Raw genomic sequence first — 24,731 nt, 5'->3', positions numbered from 1 at the left:
TCAAGATAAATCAAAATGGAAAAGCTGTAAACAGGTGTCAAGTGATGGAACAATTGTGACCAGAAAAATGATAGTATTATTTAAAAAACAAAATAGCATGACTATGCAAGAGCGATACTTGGAACCACTGCTTTATATATCTCCAAGCTTTAGCATCCTAAAAAATTCTGCCGAATCTCATGGGTCTATTAAATTTAGCAGAAGTTGTTAATTTTATTAAAGGAAGCTCATTGAATAGCCAAGTTTTTGATAGTTTTTTTTAAGTGGGGATAAAATATACAAAACATAAAATTTACCTTTTTACCATTTTTAAGCGTGCAATTCAGTGGAATTAAGTACATTCACAGTATTGTGTAGCCATGACCACTATTTCCGGAACTTTTTAATCATCTGAAACAGAAATTCTGTACCCATTAAACACCCCACTCCCCCAGCCCCTGCTAACCTCTGTTCTACTTTTTGTCTCTATATTAGGTACCTCAAATGAATGAGATCATACAATATTTGTCTTTTGGTGACTGACTTATTTCACTTAGCATAATGTCTTTAAGGTTCATCCATGTTGTGGCTTGTGTCAGAATGCCATTCCTTTTTAAGGCTGAATAGTATTCCATTGTATATATGTATTACATTTTGCTTATCCATTTATCTGTCCATGGAAACTTGGGTTGTTTCCACCTTTTGGTTATTGTAAATAATGCTGCTGTGAACATGAGTATTCAACTATTTGAATCCCTGCTTTCAATTCTTTTGGGTATATGCCTAGAAATAGAATTGCGGAAACATATGTTAATTCTATGTTTAATTTTTTGAGGAATTGTGATACCATTTTCCACAGAGGCTGTACTGTTTTACGTTCTCACCAGCAATGCAGAGAGGTTCCAATTTCTACACATCCTCACTGTTGCTTGTTATTTTCCCTGGTATCTCATTGTGGTTTGATGTGCATTTCCCTAATGACTATTGATGTTAAGCATCTTTTCATGCACTGGTCATTTGTATGTCTTCTTTGGAGAAATGTCTGGTCAAGTTATTTGCCCATTTTAAAATGTGGTTATTTGTTTTTTGTTGTTGAGTTGTAGGGCTTCTGTGTTTGTTCTGGATATTAATCCCTTCAGATACAGGCATACCTTGGAGATGTTGCGGGTTCTGTCCCAGACCACTGAAATAAAGCAAATATTGCAAAGCAAGTCTCTCAAAGTTTTTGGTTTCCCAGTGCATATAAAAGTTGTGTTGAGGGCCGGCCCCATGGCCTAGAGGTTAAGTTCGGTGCACTCTGCTTCGTGGCTGGTGGCCTGGGTTCAGTTCCTAGGTGTGGACCTACACCACTCGTCAGCAACCATGCTGAGGCAGCGACCCACATACAAAATATAGAGGAAGATTGGCACAGATGTTAGCTCAGGGTGAATCTTTCTCCAGCAAAAAGAGGAAGATTGGCAACAGATGTTAGCTCAGGGCAGATATTCCTCAGCAAACAAGACAAAACAGAGAAAACAAAACTTATGTTGAGCCAGCCATGATGGCCTAGTGGTTAAAGTTCAGTGTTCACTGCTTTGGTAGCCCAGATTCACTCCCTGGTCATGGAACCACGCCACACATCTGTCATTCGTCATGCTATGGTGGTGGCTCACATAGAAGAACTAGAACGACTTACAGCTAGGGTATACAACCATGCACTGGGGCTGGGGCTTTGGGGGGGGAAAGGTGGTAGATTGGAAACATGTTAGCTCAGGGTGTATCTTACCCTGCAAAAAAAAAAAAACACCAAAAAAAGTTATGTTTACACTATTCTGTGTTCTTTTAAGAGTGAAATAGCATTATGTCTAAAAATGTACATACCTTAATTAAAAATAGTGTATCATTAAAAACTGCTAACCATCATTTGAGCCTTCAGAGAGAGTCACAATCTTTTTGCTGGTGGAAAAAACCGCATTATCTACAAAGTGCAATAAAATGAGGTATGCTTGTCTATGATTTGCAAATATTTTGTCCCTTTCTGTGGGTTTTTCACTCTCTTGATAGTGTCCTTTGATGCACATAAGGTTTTAATTTTGATAAAGTCCAATTTTTTTCTGTGTTTTCTTTTGTTGCATGTGACTTTGGTGTCATATCCTGGAAATCATTGTCAAATTCAGTGTCATGAAAATTTTACCCTATGTTTTCTTCAAAGGGTGTCATAGTTTTAAGACCTTCCATTTAGATCTTTTAAAATTAATTTTTGTTTATAGTGTAAGGTAAGCTTTGTTCTGTTGTGTGTGGTTGTCAACTTTCCCAGAACCATATATCCAAAAGAGTATCCTTTTTCCATTGAACGGTCTTGGCACCTTTGTTGAAAATCAATCCACCATAAATGCAAGCATTTATTTCTGGGCTTTCTATTCTGTTTCACTGGTCTGTATCTCTGTCCTTATGCCAATACCACACTGTGTTGATCACCATAGCTTTGTAATAAGTTTTGAAATCAGGAAATTTGGGTCCAACTTTTTCAAGATTTTCTTGGTTATTTGGGGTCTCATGAGAATCCACGTGAATTTTAGAAAGATTTTATCTATTTCTGCAAAAACACTGGAGGAATTTTGGTAGGGATTGCGTTGAATCTGTAGTTTGCTTTGGGTAGTATTATCATCATAACAATGTTAAATATTCCAACCCATGAACCCAGGATGTTTTCCTTATTTATATTCTTATAGCAATATTTTGTAATTTTTAGTGTACAAGTATTTTGCCTCTTAGATTAAGTTTATTCCTAATTATTATTTTTGATGCTATTATTTTAAATGGAGTTTTCTTAATTGCCTTTTCAAATTTTTCATTAAGTATATAAAAACACAACTGATTTTTGCATGTTGGTTTTGTATCCTGTAACTTTGCTGAATATATTAGCTCTAATGTAGTTGTGTGTGTGTGTGTGTGTGTGTGTGTAATTTTTAGGGTTTTCTACAGAGAGGACCATGTCATCTGTGACCAGAGATAATTTTAGTTCTTCCTTTCCAATTTGGTTACTTTTATTTCTTTTTCTTGCCTGATTGCTGTGGCTAGAACTTCCAATACTGTGTTGAGTAGAAGGGGTGAAAAGAAGCATCCTTGCCTTGTTTCTGGTCTTAGGAGAAAAGCTTTCTATCTTTCACCGTTGAATATGATGTCAGCTTTGGGTTTGATACATTTTATTAGAGACTAGAGTTAATCCAATCCTCTTACTGTTTCTAACTATAGTTTTCTTGTCCCAAAGGAACCTACTCAACGGGGCTTATGGGATGTATATTTTTCTAGGTGAGAAGCAATCTCATTTGGTAATAACTTTCAAAGGTGATATTTAGGTAATGAAACTGGCATATTTAAATGATATTGTCAGCACTCTTAACACCTATTAAGTTTGAAACTTCAGGGGCAACATAGTATATTTACATATGTATTCAACATATGGAACTCCATACCTCCAAGAGTTCCCGAGGGCTTACAAGTTAGGTAGGGCAAGCAGCATGCATGGAGTGAGACGGGGGAAACGGGAGTGACAGCAGAAGGAGGCATGGGGCATGGGACAGTCTGATGGTAGGAGCGCAGATACGGTTCTTAAGGGACCAGGAGGAGCTGTTCTCTGCAGCAGTAAAGAGCCCAGAGGACACCAACCCTTCCCCCAGGCACTTGGAGATGTGGGTGAAGGGGAGAAAAAGAGCCTCCCCAGTAAGGCAAGGCTGTAGGTAGGGTAGAAGGTGGAAGGACTGTTTGGAGAAGGGGCTGGGAGGTGGTCTGTGCAGAGCCATCACACCCATCTGGCGGTGTGTTTGTGGGTGTGGGTAGGCCTACAGGAGGCATCGTAGTGTTGTCCTGGGATCTTGCAGCACTTGGTTGGGGTGTATAAGTCAGGGTTCTCCAGTGAAACAGAACATGTGTGTGTTTATATAAAGAGATTTATTTTAAGGAATTGGCTCATATACTTTTGGGGGCTGGCAAGTCTGAAATCTGTGGGGCAGGCCAGCAGCCTGGAAACTCAGGCAGGAGTTTGCTGTAGTCTTGAGGCCAAACTCTTTCTTCTCTGAGAAACCTCCATCTTTGCTCTTTGGGCCTTCAGTCGATTGGATGAGGCCCACCCTTATTAGGGAGGGTAACCAGCTTTACTTAAGGTCCAGTGATTGCAGATGCTAACCACCCCTGCAGAATGCCTTCACAGCAACCCCCAGATTTGGTGTTTGTTTAAATGGCTGAGTACTAGGGCCTGGACAGATTGACACATGAGACTAGCTACCACAAGGGCAAGGTTGACTTATGGGCTAGAGGAGTTTGAAGGCCTGGGGGATGCTGGTCCTGCTAGAGGCTGGAGAGAGGTTACCAGCTGCAACCTGGCCCTCTATAGGGACTGGTAAGTTGAAGCATGGAGTACTCCCCACCATCTTGGTAGCACTCCTCTTGCTCATCACCTGCTCTTTTCTGCCCAGCGGCCTAGTATGGGTTTTTGTTCTGTTTCTGTACTGGTGTTGTAAAGGGTCTTAGAGAGACACTTGCAGAGAACATAATTGCTTGGTAGCAAATGTTACAGAGTTAGAACACTTCTGCTCCTTTGAGCTATAATGGCAATTTAGTAGTGTTTTATCTTCTAGGTCTGCATTACTTTTCTAGGATCACCATAACAAAGTACCAAAGATTGGGCAGCTTAAACAACAGAAATTTATTTTCTCACAGTTTGGAGGCCAGAAGTCTGAGATCAAGATGTCAGCAGTGGTGGTTTCTCCCGAGGGCTGTCTGCTTGGCTTATGGATGGCCGTCTCTTCCCTGTGTCTTCCCACGGTCTTCCCTCTGTGTGTATCTGTGTCCCAACCTCTTATATTGGATTAGGGCCCACGCTAACCCCATTTTAACTTCATGATCTCTTTAAAGATGCTCCCTCCAAATACACCCACATGCTGAGATGCTGCGTGTTAGGGCTACAGTAATTGAATTTGGGGAGGGGCACAGTTCAGCTCATACCAGGTCTTGTCTTGTTTTTTTTTGCTGTTTTGGTTAGTGGAATTAGTATCCTTAATTTTATGTCCTAATGTGCTACCTGAGTCTTTCAGTTTTCCTCTGGGAAACTTCCATGAGTCTTTTATGTCTGAATTCTAAAAAAGTCAGACTGTGACTAGATGGGGATCTCGACTTTGCTGCAGATGTCTGAAATGTGAGGACCCCTGTCCCTTGCCAATTTCTGGTCCTTTTCAGGTTGGAAGCCTGGTCTTCCCTCATAACTGGCCTTTGTTCTCTGCATCCTCAGTTCTCTTTTCTTGGTCACTGTTTTATCATTAGATTTGGTTCATTCTCTTCATGGGCTATTTTCATGTTTCTGGAATTTCTCGCCCATGGATTGTGCTTTCTGCAGTATCAATTCTGATGTGATGACAGCTCCCAGTGTCCCGTGTACTTGGTCCTGGACAGTTTCTTGCCTGTATTATTTCTTCCATTTTCCTTTCTTCCTGGTTTGCCTTTCTTTCATTGAGAGAAGTGAATCACTTTCTGCATTTTTCTTATTTTCCTCATAGTAAAACTACTTCAGGGAAATAAGCCCTTCCAGGCCCCTGTGCATAACAGGGGGAAATAGCCTCTAGGTTCCTTTCCGCTGTTGCCTCATTGTGGAGGTTCCTGTCACTGTTCCCTGTTGTTGCTCCTCTGAAATGCAGCCTCAGAGATGAGCTGTGCTCTGGAGCATCGGGTGCCTGCCTGTCCCTGGGCCTCCACAGCGGGGGGATGTAGGAGAGACGGGTGGTCCCGCCTATGTGGCCCCTGGATGTGGGGGTGTGGCCTTCTTGGAGTTGTTTTTTCTCCCTGCTCTGGGCGATGCTGATGACTACTAGAGCGCCCTTTGTGAAACTCGTCCTGCTTGGATCCGGATGCAGATAGTCCAGTGAAGCCTCACAGAATCAGGCAGTCTCTCTCTGTTGGAACTTACTGAAGGTCAGGCTTGGGGGCTGGAACACAGAGAGCCTCTGCTCCCAGTGAGTGTACAGTTTATTTGAGGGGAGTGAGACCAAGAAGGAGCATTTACAATTCAGTGTGGCAGATACAAGGATGGATGTAAGCCTGGGGTGTGGCCCACGAGCCCAGAGTAGACACTAACTGAGCCATCTTGGGTGGTGACTGGTGAGGGGCAGTCTGAGGGGGCTTCCTGGAGGAGGTGATCTGTGAGCTCATAACTAAAGGGCAGTAAGAGTTAGCTGATGACATAGCTGGAACAACACCTACAAGTGAAGGGGCCCAAGAAAGCCTCATGTTGCCAAGAATTGTGAATTGTTCTCTGGGCTGGAGAGGAGCCAAAGGGTCCCTGGCACCTCTGAGATTGATTGGGACAGAGAATGTTAGAGAATGTTGCTGTTCCTGAAAATGTTTTCATCGCTGATGATTTCTGACACTGGTTCCCCTCTCTTTCTGTAATCCAGCCACTGCGTTCCAAAGTGTGACTTGTAATAGAGTCTTCTGTCCTCATGGGGATGAAACTCTTAATTTCTGCTAAGATTTAGAAGGAAAGACATATCTTAGAGAAGTTCGCTTCATAGGGAGTCTCTTGTTTGTGAGTAGCAGCTTTTTGTGTTTGAAGGCAGAGGGCTGATCCTCCAGAGGCCAGGCTCCCGATCCCCCTGATCCCTGATGCAGGTGACAAAGGGAGGGGACTTCGTCAGAGGCAGTGCCAGGGCTGCCACGGCTGCTTCGTGTGCATTAGGTGTGCAGTTTATGCCACGGCAGATTAAAAAAAAAGAAAAAGACAAGATATCTGTTTCCTGCTTTTTAGGGGCTTGTTATAGGAGCCAAACATGTATTTTAATGTAGCTAATGTTACTTGTAGCTCACGTAGAAGTCAGGAAAGTGTCATGAGAATGTTCTCGAAGATTGTAAAGGGGTCCCCCTTTATCCTCGGGGGTACGTTCCATGACCCCCGGTGGATGGCTGAAACCACAGATAGTACCAAACCCTTATATATACTATGTTTTTTCCTATGTGTTCATACCTGTGATAGTTTAATTTATAAGTTAGGCGCCGTAATAAAAGTTACTGTAGATCTTAGCAACCTCAACATACAGATTTTTTTCCTTCCTTATTAAGTCGAGAATTTTCACCTTTTCACTTAAAGGAAGCACTTTACGGCTTCTCTTTGGCATATCCAAATTGCCAGCATCACTGCTGTTGTGCTTTGGGGCCGTCACTGAGTAAGGGTTACTTGAACACAAGCACTGCGATACCGATAGTCGATCTGATAACCGAGATGGCTACAAGTGACTGATGGGCGGGTGGCGAATAGAGTGTGGGTCCGCTGGACAAAGAAATGAGTCATTTCCTGGGCAGGATCAAGTGGGACAGTGAGAGATTTCATCACGCTACTCAGAATGGCACGCAATTTAAAAACTTACGAATTGTTTATTTCTGGAATTTTCCATTTAATATTTTCGGACTGCTGTTGGCCATGGATAACTGAAACGGAAGAGAGGGAAACTGAGGACAAGGGAGGGCTACTGTAGTTACAAAACCGTGGCCTGCGAGAAGAGTGTTGAATCAATATGTGGTGGTTTGGTGCCCACTGAGAACTGTGGTTTGTTCTTGGCTATGGCCAGTAGAGCCAGAATTTACGCAAGTGGTACTCAGAGGACCCCAGTGACACACACATACCCCGTCAGCACTTCTGTGGAATTAGTCTATATTCATATTTCCCAGGGTATGGTAAAGTCGTCATGGGATTTCAAGCGATTCATGGGAACTGCTGAGAATGTGAGTTAAATTCCGTGGGTCAATGTCACCCTCACCCCTCTGAGTGCCCCTGTATCCCACAGACCCTGTAACCACACAGATGGCTTCTCAAGGTTTTGTCGTTGGCGACAATCTCCTCGTGTTAGAAGAAAACCTAGTACTCCTTGGGTAGACATCCTAACTAAACCTACAAGTGGTGTCGAAGGATGACCCATTTAGACATGTCGCTCTTGAACAAGTTGTAAGTAGTGAATTTTTTCTCTGGCTTGGCTTCTCACAGTCTGTCTCTATTCCAGGTGCTGCAGCGCAGTAAATGTAATTTGAAGAAGGCAAGAAGGAACCAATGGCTTTAGCTGGCTGCCCAGATTCCTTTTTGCACCATCCGTACTACCAGGTATGGGTGAGCATGGATGTCTGACTCTGGCAAATGATGTTGGCCAAGGGCCGCAGCACAAATGTAGTTCCTAACCTTGAACCATTCCATTACTAGCAGGTGGAGAAGGAATGCCTGAACTGGGGCTGTTCACACGTACTACGGTGCAAAAGACCAGGCATGTTCTGCACAGTCTTCCTTGCCTTGCTTTGGAAGATCTCATCGTTGTGTCCTCTTTGACCATGGCATCCTTTTTCATGGTGGTTCAAACTTGCCTGCAATGAAGCAGAGACTGTGTTGTCACCTGCTCAGCCCTAAAACTCCAGATGGCAAGTTGGAATGATAGCGAATATTGGGATGTTCAAGTGGAGACGTGAGCTTACAGGGCAAGGAAGTGCTTACGGGAAGGAAAACGTTTCTTAGTGGGTGGCTTCTTAGCCTAGCTATAACTGGCCTTTCATTCACGCAGGCCTTTCCCCAGATTGACTCCTTTTTCCCCCACCCTCATGGCATCAGGTGGGGTTTTGTTGGGGAACAAGTTCATCTCTGTTCCTACAATTTCTAGTTCTTCTTTGTGGGCTGCTAGACAAGTTTCCTTCATCTACTGAAACAGATTTTCATTTGCTTTACGGTGTGGTGGGATGCGTTTGAAGGAGTGGTCCTTGGTTCTTTGGATTTGGCAAGCGAATCTTGCTTTATCCTTGTCAGTCCTTTATCATTTAAGTACTTGTACCGACTCTCTTTTGGTCTCTGTCTATCCAGCAGGAGTCCCAGGTTTTGAAATCCTTCCGTATGCTCCACCCTTGATCTGATTTTTGCACTTCTCTAAACTTGTTTATTTCTCCCTAATCTGTGAAGTCTCCTTTTAGCTACAGTGATGAAAATTTGCCTATAGCATCCCAGCTGCAGAGGGACATCTTTTTAATTTTTTTGGTATCAATCTAAAAGAAACCTTCGAAGAAAGGCTGAAGATTAGGAATACCATTCACTGTAATCATTGAATTTGAGACAAAGCCAAAATTGAAGAGGGCTGAAACCTTGCAGAACTGTGAAGTTTTGTGGTGACCTGCTGGCCTGGTTAGTGGGTGAGCTGTACACCAGCTATCGCCCTCTGCCTTCTGCAGGATTATCTTCTTTTTCTTAAAGAGGCCCTGGTTGCCTCCCCCCGTTGATTAAAGCTCTCTGCTGCATCACAGGTCATGGGGCCAATTCTCGTGTGACCACTTAGCTTTGGCCGGTCGTCTGGGCCCAGAGTGCACCTCTCACCCCAGCCTGCTGCCTTGCACTTCGCACCGTGACTCCCAGGACAACGGGATCAGTGAACTACAAGGAAACCTTCCTGGGCGGTCCATGTTAAATTAGTTGAATAGTGTCATCTTCACTTGGGTACAGAGCAGACCTTCAGGGCCAGATGTGGCGTAGGGAAGAGTGAAGGCCCTCTTAGTTCTCCTTCACACCCACTGGCATCTTGGATTTCTGCTGGTCCATACAGAGATGGCAGAAGCGCTAACTGAAGCCAATGCCTTACTTTATGACGTGTTCACTGTTTGTCATTGCTGCCCCAGTTGCCCGAGGCTGCTGTTCAGGAGCCAGGAAGCATTGGACAAATGGTGGGCCCCCTCAGTGATGCTCTGTCACCCTTTGAGGAGGTGCTCAGTCGTGCGTTTAGTGGCTTTTGAAGGCACTGTCTCACTCTTGTAAAAATCCAGCAACCAGACTTGGCAGCATTTATCCTCTGTTCCTGGAAAATTAGATGACAGTTCCAGAATTTCTCAGAAAACGGGATGATTTATAGTGAGTTCCATTCTTGAGCAATCTCCAATTACAGCAATTGGATACTTCTCCAAGTTTTTATAGGGAAGAATTTCTTCTTAAGATCTTCAACATACAAATAATTTTCTAATTCTAGCTGTTCACTGATAGCCATGGCCTGGATCAGATACAGTCAGGCAATGAGTTGCTGATACGTAGACTTTCTTATGTACACAGAAGCACCAAAATTAGTGTGTGCATTTAATTATCCTGCTTTCTGCTTAGTGACGGAGGCAGCAGATTGGGGTGTGGGGGGCGGGGGCTGGTGGAGCAGCGGATGGACTGCTGCACTTTTAAGATGTGGTGTTGTCATAGTTATGTGGCCTTGGGGGAATCACATAACTTTCCCGTCCCTTAGTTTTTCTGTTGGTCAAAAAGGCTTAATGGTGTTAGAGTTGTATGGGGATGGGAGGAAATGCATAGAGATTACCCAGCATGCGGCCAGCCACATCTTAGGCACCCAGTTCAGGTTTGTTACTTTTAATTCCTTGGTTATTGATCAAGTACATCCAGGTTCCAGACACAGTGTGGGTGCTAGGGAGGCAGCTTTGCGCCAGGCAGACAAACCCTAGGGCTTATGTGTCCTCCTCGGGGAGGTAGATGTGAGGTGACTGGCAAATAAGGTAATTGGGAATAATGGTAATAATTCTTAAGCAGATGAAATAGCACAGTGGGAGAGAGAGGCCGGAAGGTCAAGGAGGCCTCCCTGAGGAAGTGCCCGGAGCTGTGGGTGGCGCCCAGGCAGGACTGGGCAGGGCAGTCTGGGCAGAGGGCAGGCCGAGGAAATGCCCGGCCTGATGAGCTGAGGGAGGAGTTTATATTTTAGTCAACTAGAAATGAGAGATCTCGGGGTGGGGGGGGGGGGGGGCGTTATAAATAGAGGCTTACAGCCCCTTGTCTGCAGTTTTAAAATCCAAAAAGCTCCAAATGGAGAAGGGTTTTCATTTCTCATGTCACGGCAGGATCCAGCTTTGTCCGTTACTCTGCCCTAGATGGGCCAGATTACTAGGCCGCCCTGGACCCTGCATTATCTTTCTCAAGTCCAGACAATTCTTAATTCCCAACCGCATCCAGCCTCCAGGGTTTTGAAGAAGGGATTATGCGTGCCTATTACAAGAACTACGGTAAAGAAAAACATTTATTATCCTTCAGAAACATGCAAAAATAGAAAGTAAAATGAATTCGGGTACAAACATCTGAACAAAATATTAAGCTGTGCTTTAAGAATGAAACGGTTGCCTATAAATTTGATGGAGGTTGCTAATATTGCTACTGAATTTCCAAATATTTATTCCAAATATTTATTTTTACTGTTGTGATTTTTTTCCTGATTTGTGGATTGAAAGCACATGGGCTTGTGTTAGAAGGAAAGCATTGTAGAAACTGTCCTTGTGCCCCTGCCCTCCAGAGACTCAGCTTGCCGGTGGATTAGGACAACAGCGTTCCTGCAGAATGGGTCCTCATTTCCCACCCTCCGTTTGTAGAGAAATTTCATACATTCTGTCCCAGCCCCAGCTTTCCACAAGTTGCATCTTTTGGCTCCATTTTAGTTATGTATCTCTGAGCCTTCAGGCTGGCAACCTGCCTTCTAGTGCAGGAGTTGGCCAACTGCAGCCCGTGGGCCAAATCCGGCTGGCTGTCCACTTTTGTAAATAAAGTTTTATTGGAACACAGCCACACTCTTTTGTTTACATCTCGCCCGTGGCAGCTTTCAGGCCACATCAGCAAAGCTCGAATGAGTCTTCTGGGTGGACAGAGGCCACAGTGGCCTCCTTATGTCCGCTTGTCTCGTGCTCATTGTTGGGGCAACAGGGTCAAGACCAATAGCCCTTGAGTAAGACTTCGCTTGCCGATCACATACAGCTATGGATTTTCTGTTGGTTGCCCTGACATCTGGATTCATCCATCTTTTGGCAGAGGAGCTGGAGGATGACATCATTCCTTATAGTCAATTGGGATCAGTCTCTGGAAATGAATATCATTCCCAAGTCTCTGTCACTGTTCTTTTTTTAAGTCAGAGAGTGATTCTGTAGCTCTTGCATTTTTAACCTTATACACCTGTAATTTGGCAAAGGGACATTTTCGTTGGAATACATTTTCTTCAAGAAATTTGTGGACAGTAACTTCCCATGTCATAGCTCTTATACTTGAGGTGGGAGAATGCAAAGATCATTTGAAACATCCCATATTTTTATTTTATGAGACTGTTCCAACTGATAGGACATTTACCGAAAATGGTTTTGCAGATCATTTAAGATTATAATTCTTAATTTAGTAACAACCACTATTTAATAGAGATGTTTTGTGAGGTAAAGCAGGCAATTTATAAATGCATTGACAATATACTACTATTCAGCTGCATGACCATACACTTTGTTTAAATTCTCTGTACATTTTTTCTTTTTACAATGTCACTGTAAGAATCAGAGGTCACTTACAAAGCGCTGGGCATTGTGCTTGGCACATAAAAGACCCTCAGTAAATGAGAGCTATTATTTTGACATTACATGAGCTGCTCTCTGATTGAGCATAGAATTCTTTTTTTAGAAGTACAATTTTTAAGTGATTTTTGTGATACCTATGTAAGTTTGAGATTACAGTCTTTTCAAGTCTTTGAAATCACTGTAAAATATTCACTGAAAAATATATGGCATTTGGTTTGGGAAAACATTTTCTCACTGATCTGGCAAATTGCAGTTAATTGGCTTCATTATTGAAATCCTAGATAGTTAATGACGTGTTAGGAAATAGCATGTGTTTTTATACTTTCTGTAACTTATGGAATCAGTGTAACACTCTTTTCCTTAAATGTTTGGAATAACGTGGCTAATTGCTCATTCACTTGCTGTGTTATAAATGATGGACAGACCGTGGTTCGATGTTGGGACACCAGATTAATGACATGCCCACCTTCCCTTCAGAGACTCCTAGCGCTGGCCTGATAGACACCAGGTGCAAAACTAACTGGATCAGTGTCAACAGTGTGCTTTGTGGGGACCAATAGGGACCTAACGTTGTTTCCTGACAAAACCGTCAAACGTGGACATTCTATAGCCCAGAGCTCATGACTCAGTGGAGGTGGGTAGAGGGGAAAAGATTCAGCACTTCTGTGTACTCCTCTTGGATTCTCCCATTTAACCATCTAGCAACCCTGTGAGATGAGACCTTCATGATACCCATTGTACAGATGAAAAACTGAGGCTCTTACTATGTGCTGGTCGTCATACCAAGAAACTTTACTTGGATTTTCCCATTTAATCCTCCCACCAGCCTGTGAGGTGGGGGCCTTCCTGATCTCCCCTTACAGATGAGAATGTCAAGACAGAGGGACATTTCCCCTACTGAGGAATGGTTTATATCTTTGAAGGGGAGTGAGTGTGTTAATAATGGTGAGACTGAGGAGGAGGAGAAGTTATTGTCCAGCTGTCATGGACTTAATTCTCCTCAGAGCTTCCATAATGAAACATTGAGTTTGTATCCTGTGATTTTGCTCTTACTGAATTTATTTGATCCCAAAATACCGTAAGATTAAGGGTGAATTTTAATGGCAGCTTTTTAGTCAAAATAAAGAGAAAGATGATCATGTATAATCCTTAAATGTGGATCAGTTGGAAGATGTTTGAATTTCAAAAATGTTAAAATGGGAGAATGTCTTAATGAAATACTATAAATAAATGAATAAATTTAAATAAATATTTAAAAAGTATGTATTTTTTTATTAGAGAGACAGACATGTTCTATTCAGAATGCTTTTGTTTTTATTGCCTAAAGCTCATCTTCTTAAATAGTGTCATCCTTTTAAGTGTAGGCTCGAAGTCTCAGATTTCTTCTGAATAACACTCATAGCTTTATTTATTGAATACCTTCTGTGTATTATTTTTATTTTGTATCTGATACTGTGGCAAGCGCTGTGCAAGTGTTATTTTGTCTATTTTTTCTTTCAAGGGGACCACAGCTTGAAGAGGCTGGTAGCTCCCAAGGTCACAGGGCTTGTACGTTGCAGATCAGGGACGGGGCCTATGGGACACATGTCCTTCTCCACCCTGCCATTCTGCTTCTCCTTGGCATTGTGTGCTTGGCTGGGCAGGTGTGTGATGCCAGCTTGCAGACCAAATTGATTGATTGAGAGGCCAGAGTAAGATTTCATAGCCAGACAGAAGGGCTGGAAAGGTGGGAGGCTTGGGGCCAGCAGAATTAGAAAGTTGCCGTGGTGGGGGGTTTCATTTGTGAAATTGTGAATCGGGGCCCTGGATGCCTTGTGGGCTGCTCAGTGTGGGGGTGGCCTAGCTTTGGATATCAGACAGTCACTCATCAACCCCGTCCCCAAACACACATTTGTTGCTGGTAATGTGACAGGACTTGCCTCGTGGGGGGCTTGGAGGATAAGTGTACCTGTACTTGCTTGTTCTGGGTGTGTGTTTTCTGGTGTCAGCTGAATTACTGACCGTCGTCCATGTTGTCCCTTTGGCTTAGGAAGTCCTGTGTTGTCTGGCCACTGCCCACCCCTCTGGCCTCCTCTTGGCCCCCTCATCTTCTCACTACACTCTGGCTGCTGGTTGTCACGTCTTGCACGGGTCCACGCTCGCCCTGCCTTCTGTAAGAGTGTGTGCTTTCTGCAGACCTCCCCCCTGGGCTCAGGGTCATGTTTGCAGAGAAGGTAACTGGACCTTCTAAGGGAGGTTGACATCCGTCGTGGTTTGCACATCGCAGACTCACATTCTGCTTGCTGTTCTGTAATTATGAACAGTGTCTCCTCTCGCTCTTGCGTACACCCTGGTCATAGCCATGAGTTATGTGTCACCCTGCTCCTGGGCCAGAGTTAAGGATCTCAGCCTGTTTCCTGGAGTGGGTACTGCACTGTTGGAAGCTGAGGTGGAGGGGGCCTGGCGACACGATTGGGTTGGATTTTGGAAGCAGGCTCTGGCTGCTGTGTGGAGAACTCCGTTTCTCTGGTGTAAGGCTGTCCTTCTCAGGGCTCTGGAGCACAAAGGCAACGCTTGTCCCTGCCTCCTGTGGGCCAGCGCGGTGGATGGCAACCTTGTGGAGGGGTGAGGCTCCTGGGCACCCCGAGGCCCTGGAGCCATTTCTGTGTTCTCTGACAAAGTTGAGGACAGGTTCACAGCTGGGGATCTGGTACCATGTTAGAATATTTGAATATGGCAGAGAGTCTGTGGTATTGGTATTAACGATTTATTAAACTTCAATGAAGCAGGCATTTCTTTCCTTCCTGTCGCCGAGGTGTGGAGGGCATTATTATGGCACTTCGGCCGGCGGATTTGGGCGAGTGGAACTTGTGTGCTCAGCTGCGGAGGGACACGCTGTGGCTGCTTCCTGCATGGGCTTCAGACAGCCAGCCTGAGGACAAGGATGTGTTGTAAACAAGTAGTGAATGTTTTGATTGACAAAAATTTTTAGGCTATTTTAACTTTTTTAAAAAAATGGTGCATTTTGGGAGAGAGGGGAACCTTGAAATTATTCCTTTTATTAAAGCGTATGGAATAATTTAAACATGAGCTTTTTCCTCTATTTAATTTCTTCTTTGGTCTTTAAAGTAGTAACTAGGTTTAAATTATGTTCTTTTTTTTTGAGGACGATTAGCCCTGAGCAAATTGCTGCCAATCCTCCTCTTTTTGCTGAGGAAGACTGGCCCTGAGCTAACATCCATGCCCATCTTCCTCTACTTTATATGTGGGACGCCTTCCACAGCATGGCTTGCCAAGTGGTGCCACGTCTGCACCCGGAATCCGGCGGGTGAACCCTGGGCTGCCAAAGCGGAATGTGCGAATTTACCCGCTGCGCCACCGGCGGGCCCCTAAATTATATTCTTGTATTCCTGTGCCGTATCTAGCTCATGCTCAATTTCACAGTGGCATGCGTGGATCCTTTTATTGTTACTGGTTATTTTTTCTTCTTTGGGCAGTGTCCTCTGCTCTCTTTGCCTCATTTGGCACCTGGTGGCGGACGGACCCTGCTCACCTGTTCTCACCAGCACCAGTTATTAACCCCAGCAAACAGGGGCCACTAATGCATCCTGGTCATAGCTTTATCATACAGTGAACACTTACCTCGGCACTTCCCCTAGAACATGTTAAATATTTATGCATGTTTGAGGGAGACCCTGAGAACGTGTCTACTGGCACCTTTTAAAAATTATTATTATTTTGTATTAGCTAGGAAGAAACCCTCGCCTAAAAAAGCTTTTGAAATTGCTATTATTGGAGGTTAGCATTGTTATTAACTTCTGTGAGATTTTTCCATAATTGATCTTTTAAGGAGAAAGTAAATATTTAGCTGATGTTTTAGCATTTCCACTTACTGAATTTTCTGTCACTTTGCTTGTGTTGCTTAACTTTTCTGGAAAAGTGATAGGAAATCCGACATTTCTTTTTCTGTAGGTGGATTTCCCATGTCTGCCTGCAGCTCGGTGTGGGCTCCTCCTGGGCTTGCTGAGAGGAGCTAAGGTTCTTTCTGGGAAGGGCATCCGCCGCCGGGCGGGGGAGGGCGGGGTGTCTCCACTGCTGTTTCTGGTGCCCCAGAGCCTGCTTACGACAGAGGGACTGGGATTTGATCACTCGATAGTGGAGCTCAAAAAAGTAAAAAATAAACCGTAAAAGGAGCATAAACTCATAGGAAGAACAAGACTTTTCATTATTGGTTGAAAATTGGAAAGTGTGACAGAAATGTAAGAAGCTAGTTCTGACGGTTATTTCACAGGGAAACTGGCATCGACTCTGATTGTTCAGGATAGTCACAATTGGGATGGAGATATTGAGGTTGCTTTGCATGGGCTGCCATCTCGGGCTCGACTGAGGTCCTCACACGCTGGCATTGCCCTTCGAAACCTGTGCGCCTTGTCCCTTCTGCTCCCCGGTCTTCGCTGGGGGTCCCTTTTCGATCAGGCCTTCCATCGAGTTTTATTTGAATTGCAACCTCCTCCCCTATTGACACTGCTGTATGCTTTTCTTTTATTATTCCATGGCACCACCCCCTTAAATTATAAATAAGTAAATTGTGTGGTATGTTTATTGCTTACTATCTGTTTTCTCCAAATAAAATGTAAAGCAAAGAGGGTAGGATCTTTGCTTTAAGCACGAATGTGCTGGCCTTATATTAGGTGCTTAGTCGATATTCGTTGAATGGGTGGGTGAGTGTCTTTGAAGATCGGGTCTACTTCTCTGTTCCTTAGGTGACCTAGAGTTCGATATCTGAGTCTCTCAGCTCTGATCGGTTACGCTGGAACTGCATCGCCCTGGCGAGGATTGTATAGTCCTCCTTGAGCTCAGACTTTGATCAGAAATTGCAGACTTCCTTTCGTTGGTTCATAAAGCTTTCTTGTACCGAGAACTGTGAAAAGCAATTTCTGCTTTCAGGATTTCCAGGCTGGATTTTCAGCTTGGGTGTGGTGTATTTCAGGCTCCCAATGAACTGGGTGTTAATGTGTTATGAAACCTGCTTCTTAGTGAACAAATTGGTTTGAGTAAATTTAGGTCAGTGGTCTTCAGAGACTGAACTATTAGGTGTAGAGTGAGGGTTTAGGATGCAGATTCACGGGACCCTGGGCATGATCCTGTCTCCCGTGTGTGGGGTACGATTGAGACATGACAGTCACTTCTCAGCTACTCTCAGAGTTGGTGGTTCAAGGCGAGATGTGAGGTTGCCTGTGCTCAGGATGCTGCAGTGGCCATGAAAAAAGCATGGGTCGCAGTCAGCAGGACTCGGTAACCAGTTAGAATGTGGATAAGGACGAGTTTGAGGCTGACTCTTCTTTCTGGTTTGGGTACCTAACTGAAGGATTGCTGACTAGTGTTCACTAAAGTATTTCTGGGGACTATTGTAATGCCAGCACTTCAGAATACATAAATTTCAAATCTAATTGATCTTCCTGTTACCCAAACTAGCCTCTCTTCTCCCCCAAACCCGGTGTCAGTTCGCCATCTTCTTGATCATCCAAGCGTCCAGTCTTTGAGTAGGGATGGATTGTCCTTTTCTCTTATCCCTACATCAGTCATATCTTTTTCTGTGCACCTGGTGAACACTGTTGCACGGGCCTCTGGTTCCTGGCTTGGGAAGCCCTATCCCGTGTGGTGGCCTGACACTTAGTCTGCCGAGCTGTAACATTTGTGCAGGCTGAGCGTCAGCGTTTCGCTGGACTCTTTAGAGACTCCAGGCTTCCCTGGAGTGAGAGGAGTCAATGCGCTGGGGTGATCAAGGCTGGGTCTGCTTTGTTCTCAGCAAGTCCATTTTGAGCAGTTTTGGTGTAGAGTCACATGACCTTGTTATTGTTCCTCACAGCTCCTCCTAGAGACTGGTGCTGGGGGAAGGGTTAACAGATAGCTGTATCTGACAGTCGTATTTTAAATGGATCCAGGGATCTGTTAGCCCAGGAACGTCTTTTTAGAGAAAGAGAGGAGACCTTAGGTAGAGATGTGAATGAGCAGTCTCCTCAAATGCCTGGGGGAGGTGCACGGACCAGGAAGATGGTCTCTTGAGACCTGCTGCCGAGGAACAAGGTTCATAACTCAGGGGAGGGTTCTTGGATAAAGAAACATTTTGTATCCTCGGTGGTGGAAACAGGAAGGGCTGGTGCAGTGTCTGTAGATTATCGGTGCCCAGTATGTGTTAGATTTGTAGTGCTTGTGTTCCACACGTGGTACAAATGATATACGCATTACACACACGCATGCTTCCATCCTTTCTGAGGAGCATAACTCCTTTTGGTGGCATGACTGGGAGCACACAGTCTGGCACCTGGACCTTCTGCGGTGGAGGCCAGCTGTCCGTGATGCCCTTGCTGTTTGTTGAAGGTGGAGGAACCCTGTCGCTCATTAGGCATTTGTCATTTACAACTGCTTTTCGAGTGTGTACAACTCTGAAAGAACTGTGAAGACCCTCCATGTGTCTTCCCTTGACCCTCCCCTTTCTCCCACCTATACAAGGCTGTAACAAAGTGGGATGTCATCTCTTTGGGGATTGAGAAAGGAACTGGCCTTTATTTTGTGTCGGGACTTTTTTTTTCCTCCCCAAAGCCCCACTACATAGTTCTATATCCTAGTTGGAAGTCCTTCTGGTTTTTCTATGTGGGACGCCGCCACAGCATGGCTTGATGAATGGTGTTGGGTCCACACCTAGGATCTGAACCAGCAAACCCGGGGCCACCAAAGCAGAGCAGGCGAACTTGACTACTAGGCTGCCTGAACAGTCCCTGTTGGGACTTTTTATACTTGTCACTCAGTCTTCCCAGCAAACTCTGTGAAATGGGTACTATTATCCAAATTTACCTCTGTTGACTCTGAGGCTCAGAGACTTCTGTTGACTTACCTAGCTCAGGTCAAAGAGCCAGAATGTGTAAGGTGCTAGGTTCACCCTCAGCTCTCTCTCGTCCCAACCTGAGTCCCTCCCCTTCTCCCCACTTTGGGCATAATTTCGGGGAGTTGATCATAATATTCCCATCTTTTATTTTGTCTGTGTTGGTCATTCTGGAGAGTTTCTACTGCTCTGTCTTCATGGGGGCTCTCCTACCCCAGGCTTCTCCAGCCCTCAGTGGAAAGTCCAGGGTGTGTCCTGAGATCTGTCATGAGGATGGCAGGAGAGTAGAGAAGAGGTGTAGTGTCTGATCTGCTGTTAATCCCATCCAGTGTATTTTTCATCTCATGTATTGTGTTTTCATATCTAGAGGTTGGATTTGGTCATTTTCTGTCTTCCATTCCTTGCCTTATCAGGATCATACTTTCTTTTACCTTCTTGAACACATGGAGTGTATTTATCCTAGTTGTTTTAACATAGTTGTCTTCTATCATCTTTGACATTCCTAGGTCTGTTTCTCTTGGTTGATTTATCTTGTCATTATGGATCTTATTTTCTTCTCAAGCCCGATAGTTTTTGATTGAATGTAAGACGTTGTGAGTTTTACATGGTTGAGTGCTGGATTTCTTTTTGGTATCCCTTTAAATATTTGGGGGATTTATTATGGGAACAATTAGTCTTCTTGGAAACACTTTGATCCTCTTGAAGCTTGCTTTTAAACTTTGTTAGCTGGGCCTGGAATTGCTTTTAATCTAGACCTAATTTGCCCTCACTTGAGGCAAGACCCTTCTAAGGACTTGATTCAGTGTCCCATGGAGCTTTCCTTTCTGGCTGGAGGGAGCACAGACTTTGCCCTGCACTGTGAGCTCTGGAGATTGTTCTCCCTGCTTCTTGCCCGTGCTTCGTTCCCTGGCCTGTGGAGTTTCTTTACATGCATGCGTTAATCAATATTCAGCTAACAATTTGCAGGGCACCCTCTGCAGGTCTCCAGCACTCTCCTCTGTGCCCCGGCCTCCCTGGACTCTGAATTCTGTCTCCTTAGAAGGACCGCCAGACTGTGTGTGAGATCCCTTTCCTTGTGCTGCAGATTAGAGACTGTGCAGGCAGCGAGTGGGCCACTGGGAGAGCTCCCTGCATTTGCTTCCTCTCTCTCAGGAGTACTGTCCTGTGCTGCCTGCTGGCAAACGTATGAAAAGTATTTCAAGTTTTTATTTAAGGGGAGGGGTACATCTAGTCCTTGATATCCCATCTTAACTGGAAGCACAGAAATCCCTCATAATACTATTTTAACCATGGTTCTAGGAATAGATTATCCTCACAACATTTTTATGTAGTATACAGAATCAGCTTTGGAGCTGAAAAGAAATACAGAGATCATGTGGTCCAAAGACCTCACTATACAGATGAGGAAACACGCAAAGAGAATGAAGTTCTTTGCTCAGTCATGGAGTTTGTCACACCAGCAATTGATAAGCATTTGGCTCATGACACCACAAGCTTTTTCATACACGAAGATGCGATGAACAGCTTCTTGTGACCCACGCCAAGGTCAGGACCCAGCATGCCTCCCTGCTGCCAGGGCTGACCAGGTGTTGTCTTGTAGGGACAAGCAGCTCTTGGGCAAGAGGACTGAGTTTCTAGTGCTCGGGGATCTGTGCTGCTTGTTCACTTTTGTCTTGGCCACTTGCCTTGCACAAAGCTCTATGGAAGGTACCCCAAAGGAGCACCGCCTTGACTTGTCAGCCGTGTCCTTCAGCAAGCTTCTCTCTGCTCTTCCCTGCTCCATCACACACCTAACCTGTGAAGAGCTATCATACCTGGTCCAGGTGCAGTGTGGGAACCCAGGCGGGATGCAGTGGGGACCCAGGCTGGCACTGTGGGCCAGACCCAGCTTACCTCATTCTGCCTCCGGACTCTTGGCCGCAGGCTGCCATTCGCCCTGGGCCCTCTGCTAGCCAGAGGGCACATCGAAATGAGGAAGAGCCACCACTGAGGATTACATCATATTAAACCCGGGGGCCTTTTCCTGCTCAACCAGGACAGTGAGAACCCTTTCCGAATTCTGAAATGATTGTTGAAAAAGTTCAAGGAAGAGGTCCCTCTCCTCATTAATTGGTAATTCTTCTAATTGGGGAAACAGAGTGTGGGGGTGCTGGCTACTCTGCTAGAAAGACAGCCCTGTCTCGGTTAATCCTTGTAACAGCCTGGCATGTGGTTTGGTGCCTGAGTTTGGATGTAGACATTTCAGGGGGTGGTTGTGCTAAGAGAGAAAGTGAGAAGGCTCGATCTGAAGCTGTCAGATTCACTTGACTGCAGTAGCTCTGTGCACTCCACTAGGGAGGTCTCAGGATTGTGATCCCCATTTTAGACGAGGGATTGTCATCACCCGGCTGGTATACCAGGGTTTGAACCAGTTCTCCCAGCTTCAAAGCTGTGCTCTGAGGGGCATGCCGCTGCCTTTTGTTAATGATCGCTTTTAAATTTGGTCCTTTTTGTTTGAGGTCTGTGTAGCTGGGCGACCTGATTCCTTTTGCCTCTCAGGAGGGGTTCAGCCTGTGGGTGGCATTTTGGCCTCAGTGCATGCAGTCATCTTCTGTGACGGGTAGGGGTGGGGACAGAGAGGGAAGCCTGGGGTCGCTTCCATTTTTCCAGAACTTGGAGTCGTGTTTGGCCAAAATCAGAACGCATTTTATTTCATTTGGAAGTTTGTTGTTTGTTTATCAGATTCTTCTCATACCCTGCATCACATTTTAACTGATCCTCTCACAGCACTTTAAAGGTTGTGATTGCCAGCATTGTTAACCGAGCAGTTAGAGGTTCTGTGTTGTCTCATTTCCAGACTAAGTCACTGTAGAACTGATGGTCCGTAAAGGAGCTACTTACCTACTGTTCTAACAAGTTAACATTATATTAATACGTGTAGGTGTTTTGGTCTCTATTCATTTTCCTTTTCACAAGGGAAGGGTGTTCTAGAAAATAAATGGCATGGGTGGTGGAAAACGTGGGACTTCACATCCAAAGATCTGATGTCCTGCTTTGTCCTACTGTTGCCTACACACTTGTCAGGCTACTCCCATCGTCCTCTTGTAAGTGGGCCATCATAGTAACATCTCCCTGTGAGGGGGTGGGGAGTGACCAATGATGGAGAGCGAAAGGCCACATCCTGTGTCTGGAGCAGATGTGCTGAACAAACGGGAGGCCTTCGTACTTCCTATGTCACGTCACCTATACAACTGTATTTGCTGTTCTGTTTTGCTGAATAGTGTGTGTTTGGGCAGTTGGGCAGAGCTCAGTGACCGGGTCATTCGGAAGGTGCTCACTGACCCTGACTCATTGGGTTCCTCCTGGGAAAGGAAGAGGGAGGGAGTCCCTGGCACTCTGACTCCCCCGACCTGGGCAAATGGCCGTGACGGGCAAGAACAAGTGGAGGGTGCCCAGCTGGAGGGTGCTCTTCCGAGAGGGCCTGAGAAAATCCCAGGGGCCTTTGCCTCCTGCATCTTGACCAGTCTCTGGAGAGTTAAGTAGATCCCATGAGACAACAAAATGCCCCTTACCAAATTTATTACAACTTTTAATTTTTGACAGAAACCACCAGTTGGGTTTAAAATCAGTAAGTTCAGAACTTTGGAAAAACTTCAACCGTATGTGAAAGCAAGAATGGACAGTAGAGTTATTGGTGCAAGAAACATTGTGCTGTCATTTACTAAATGGAGTGTTTGTGACATCACATTTCTTATTAGTTAGAATTTCACTGACTTGAAATAGCTCCTTTTCTGAGCCACAATAATTATATCGGCAGGAATTCCCCACTTCTCACTAGAGTTCCTAAGACACAGACCAATTGTAAAATTGTAAAATTGTGAAATTGTTGGTGTTTCCTACCCTCTGACTTCCAGGCCCACCTCTCCGAGTGATGGCTGCCCCTTCTTGGCAGCAGACCCTGGTCTTTGTTATTAGTCATTTCTACCTAGTTCTGAATTTTAGTCGGTGTGGTACCCCTCCCAACAAGTTATATACATAATTAAAGACCTGGATGTAGTCAGAAGACCTTAAATACTGGAAGAGTCGACTTTTCCTTCGGGGACTGGAGAGGAGATGGCAGGGTTCTGGATCAGGGTTGAGTCAGGGAAGCAGAACACTGAGTGATGTGGAATAAGGGGTCGATTGGAGGGCCAGCCCTTAGCAGTCGTGGGGCTGCATTCACGGCAGGACCGCCTGGTGGCAGATGCGGTGCTCAGGCGAAGCAGGGAGCCTGAGAGCAAACCTGCCTTCTCTTGCCACCTCCACCTCCTTGCCTGTGAGTCTCTGGGCTCCTGAAGGATGGCCAGTTGTGACTCGCAGCACTGTAGCAAAGACGTGCGGCCTCTTGTTCGGGCTTTGGGAATTTGTGAACTTCAATTTCTGTGTTTGCTCTGAGGTAGATTTGAAAATTCCGACATGAGCACCTCTCCGGGTTCTAGGAGAGGGTGAAGGCCTTGTGGGTGTGTGTCCACTGAGTGTTGCCACTCTGGCAATAAGTGGGGGCAGGGTTGAGAAGGCCACTTTATCCTTTTGAAGTTGCGCTTTGTGGGGTTCATTTTTCAGTTAGCTACTATTTTCTTCATAAACATCTAATGGGTGAGTCCACATCTCGGGACTCCTTTAGGTGTGAAACTGGGCATCCAGCCTCCTTTTGGGGCCATGCTCCTTCCTGTATTTGCAATGCCTGCCCCTAGGGGCCAGTATCAGAACCTGTTCTGTCCGCTTCTACTTGTGATTGAACTCACTTCAGGAAAAGGAAAACTGAAAGGAAATCAGAAGAGATGTTGACTGAATTTCCATTATATGATCATATATGTATTTGGTTTGCTGTACCATCAGCTATTCACAAGTGGCCCTTTTCCTGATCCTCATGTTAAAATTGGTGATGGAGGAGGTGGAGATGGAGATCTTGGAGGTGGTGGCGTTAGAGGTGATGGTGCAGGAGGTGGAGGTGGTGGAGGTGAGGGAGGAAGTGGAGGAGGAGGATGTGTTGAAGGAGGTAGAGGTGGTGCATGAGGTGGAGGTGATGGTCGATGTGGTGGAGGAGGTAGATGTGAAGGAGGAGGTACAGATGGTGGAAGAGGTCAAGATGGTACATGAGGTGGGGGAGGTGGATGTGGGGGAGGTGCTGAGGTGGTGGGAGGAGGTACAGTGGGTGGGAGGAGATGGTGGAGGTGATGGCAGAGGTGGTGGCAACAGCAGGATTAGTAGTGGTAGTAGTGCGAACAGCAGCTCACATTTCCTGAGCAATGCTGTACAGGGTTGATCACACTAACTCTTCCAAACTGTCCTCTGAGGTGACCCGCACGCAGGGTGGTTTAGTGTCTTGCCCGAGGTTACTCAGCTACTCCTTTATAGAAGTTCTAGAGCTGGTGCTCTTCCCCGTTAGGCTGAGCTGCCTCCTTGACGTGGGAATGCCAAATCAAAAGACGGGAGCAATATCGACTTGGCAAAGGCATTTTATTTTGGGAAAACCATTTGTCAAAATTGATAGGCTCTGGGCACGAGGTTTCTTTGT

At 45.2% G+C, this 24,731-nt stretch overlaps 1 protein-coding gene across 6 annotated transcripts in view; it reads left to right on the top strand.

Annotated features, from left to right (window-relative positions):
* GRB10 (growth factor receptor bound protein 10) overlaps window positions 1–24,731 on the top strand; it is a 205,153-nt gene that overhangs the window by 56,280 nt on the left and 124,142 nt on the right. For 4 of the 6 annotated variants that reach the window (XM_023639064.2, XM_070264430.1, XM_070264431.1 and 1 more), the window contains one exon: window positions 8,001–8,098. The exons of 1 other annotated variant lie outside the window; for it this stretch is intronic. In XM_023639064.2, coding sequence (XP_023494832.1) covers window positions 8,048–8,098 — 51 coding nt within the window. In that variant the 5' untranslated portion in view covers window positions 8,001–8,047. Of the gene's footprint in view, window positions 1–8,000; window positions 8,099–24,731 lie in introns of those variants that run through there. One more of the 6 variants, XM_070264435.1, reaches the window with a different exon arrangement.

The sequence above is a fragment of the Equus caballus genome, chromosome 4 (genome assembly GCF_041296265.1).
Source record: "Equus caballus isolate H_3958 breed thoroughbred chromosome 4, TB-T2T, whole genome shotgun sequence".
In the NCBI taxonomy this organism is placed as follows: Eukaryota; Metazoa; Chordata; class Mammalia; order Perissodactyla; family Equidae; genus Equus; species Equus caballus.
The sequence above is the reverse complement of the archived record's forward strand: the minus strand, read 5'-3'. Positions and strand labels throughout refer to the sequence as shown.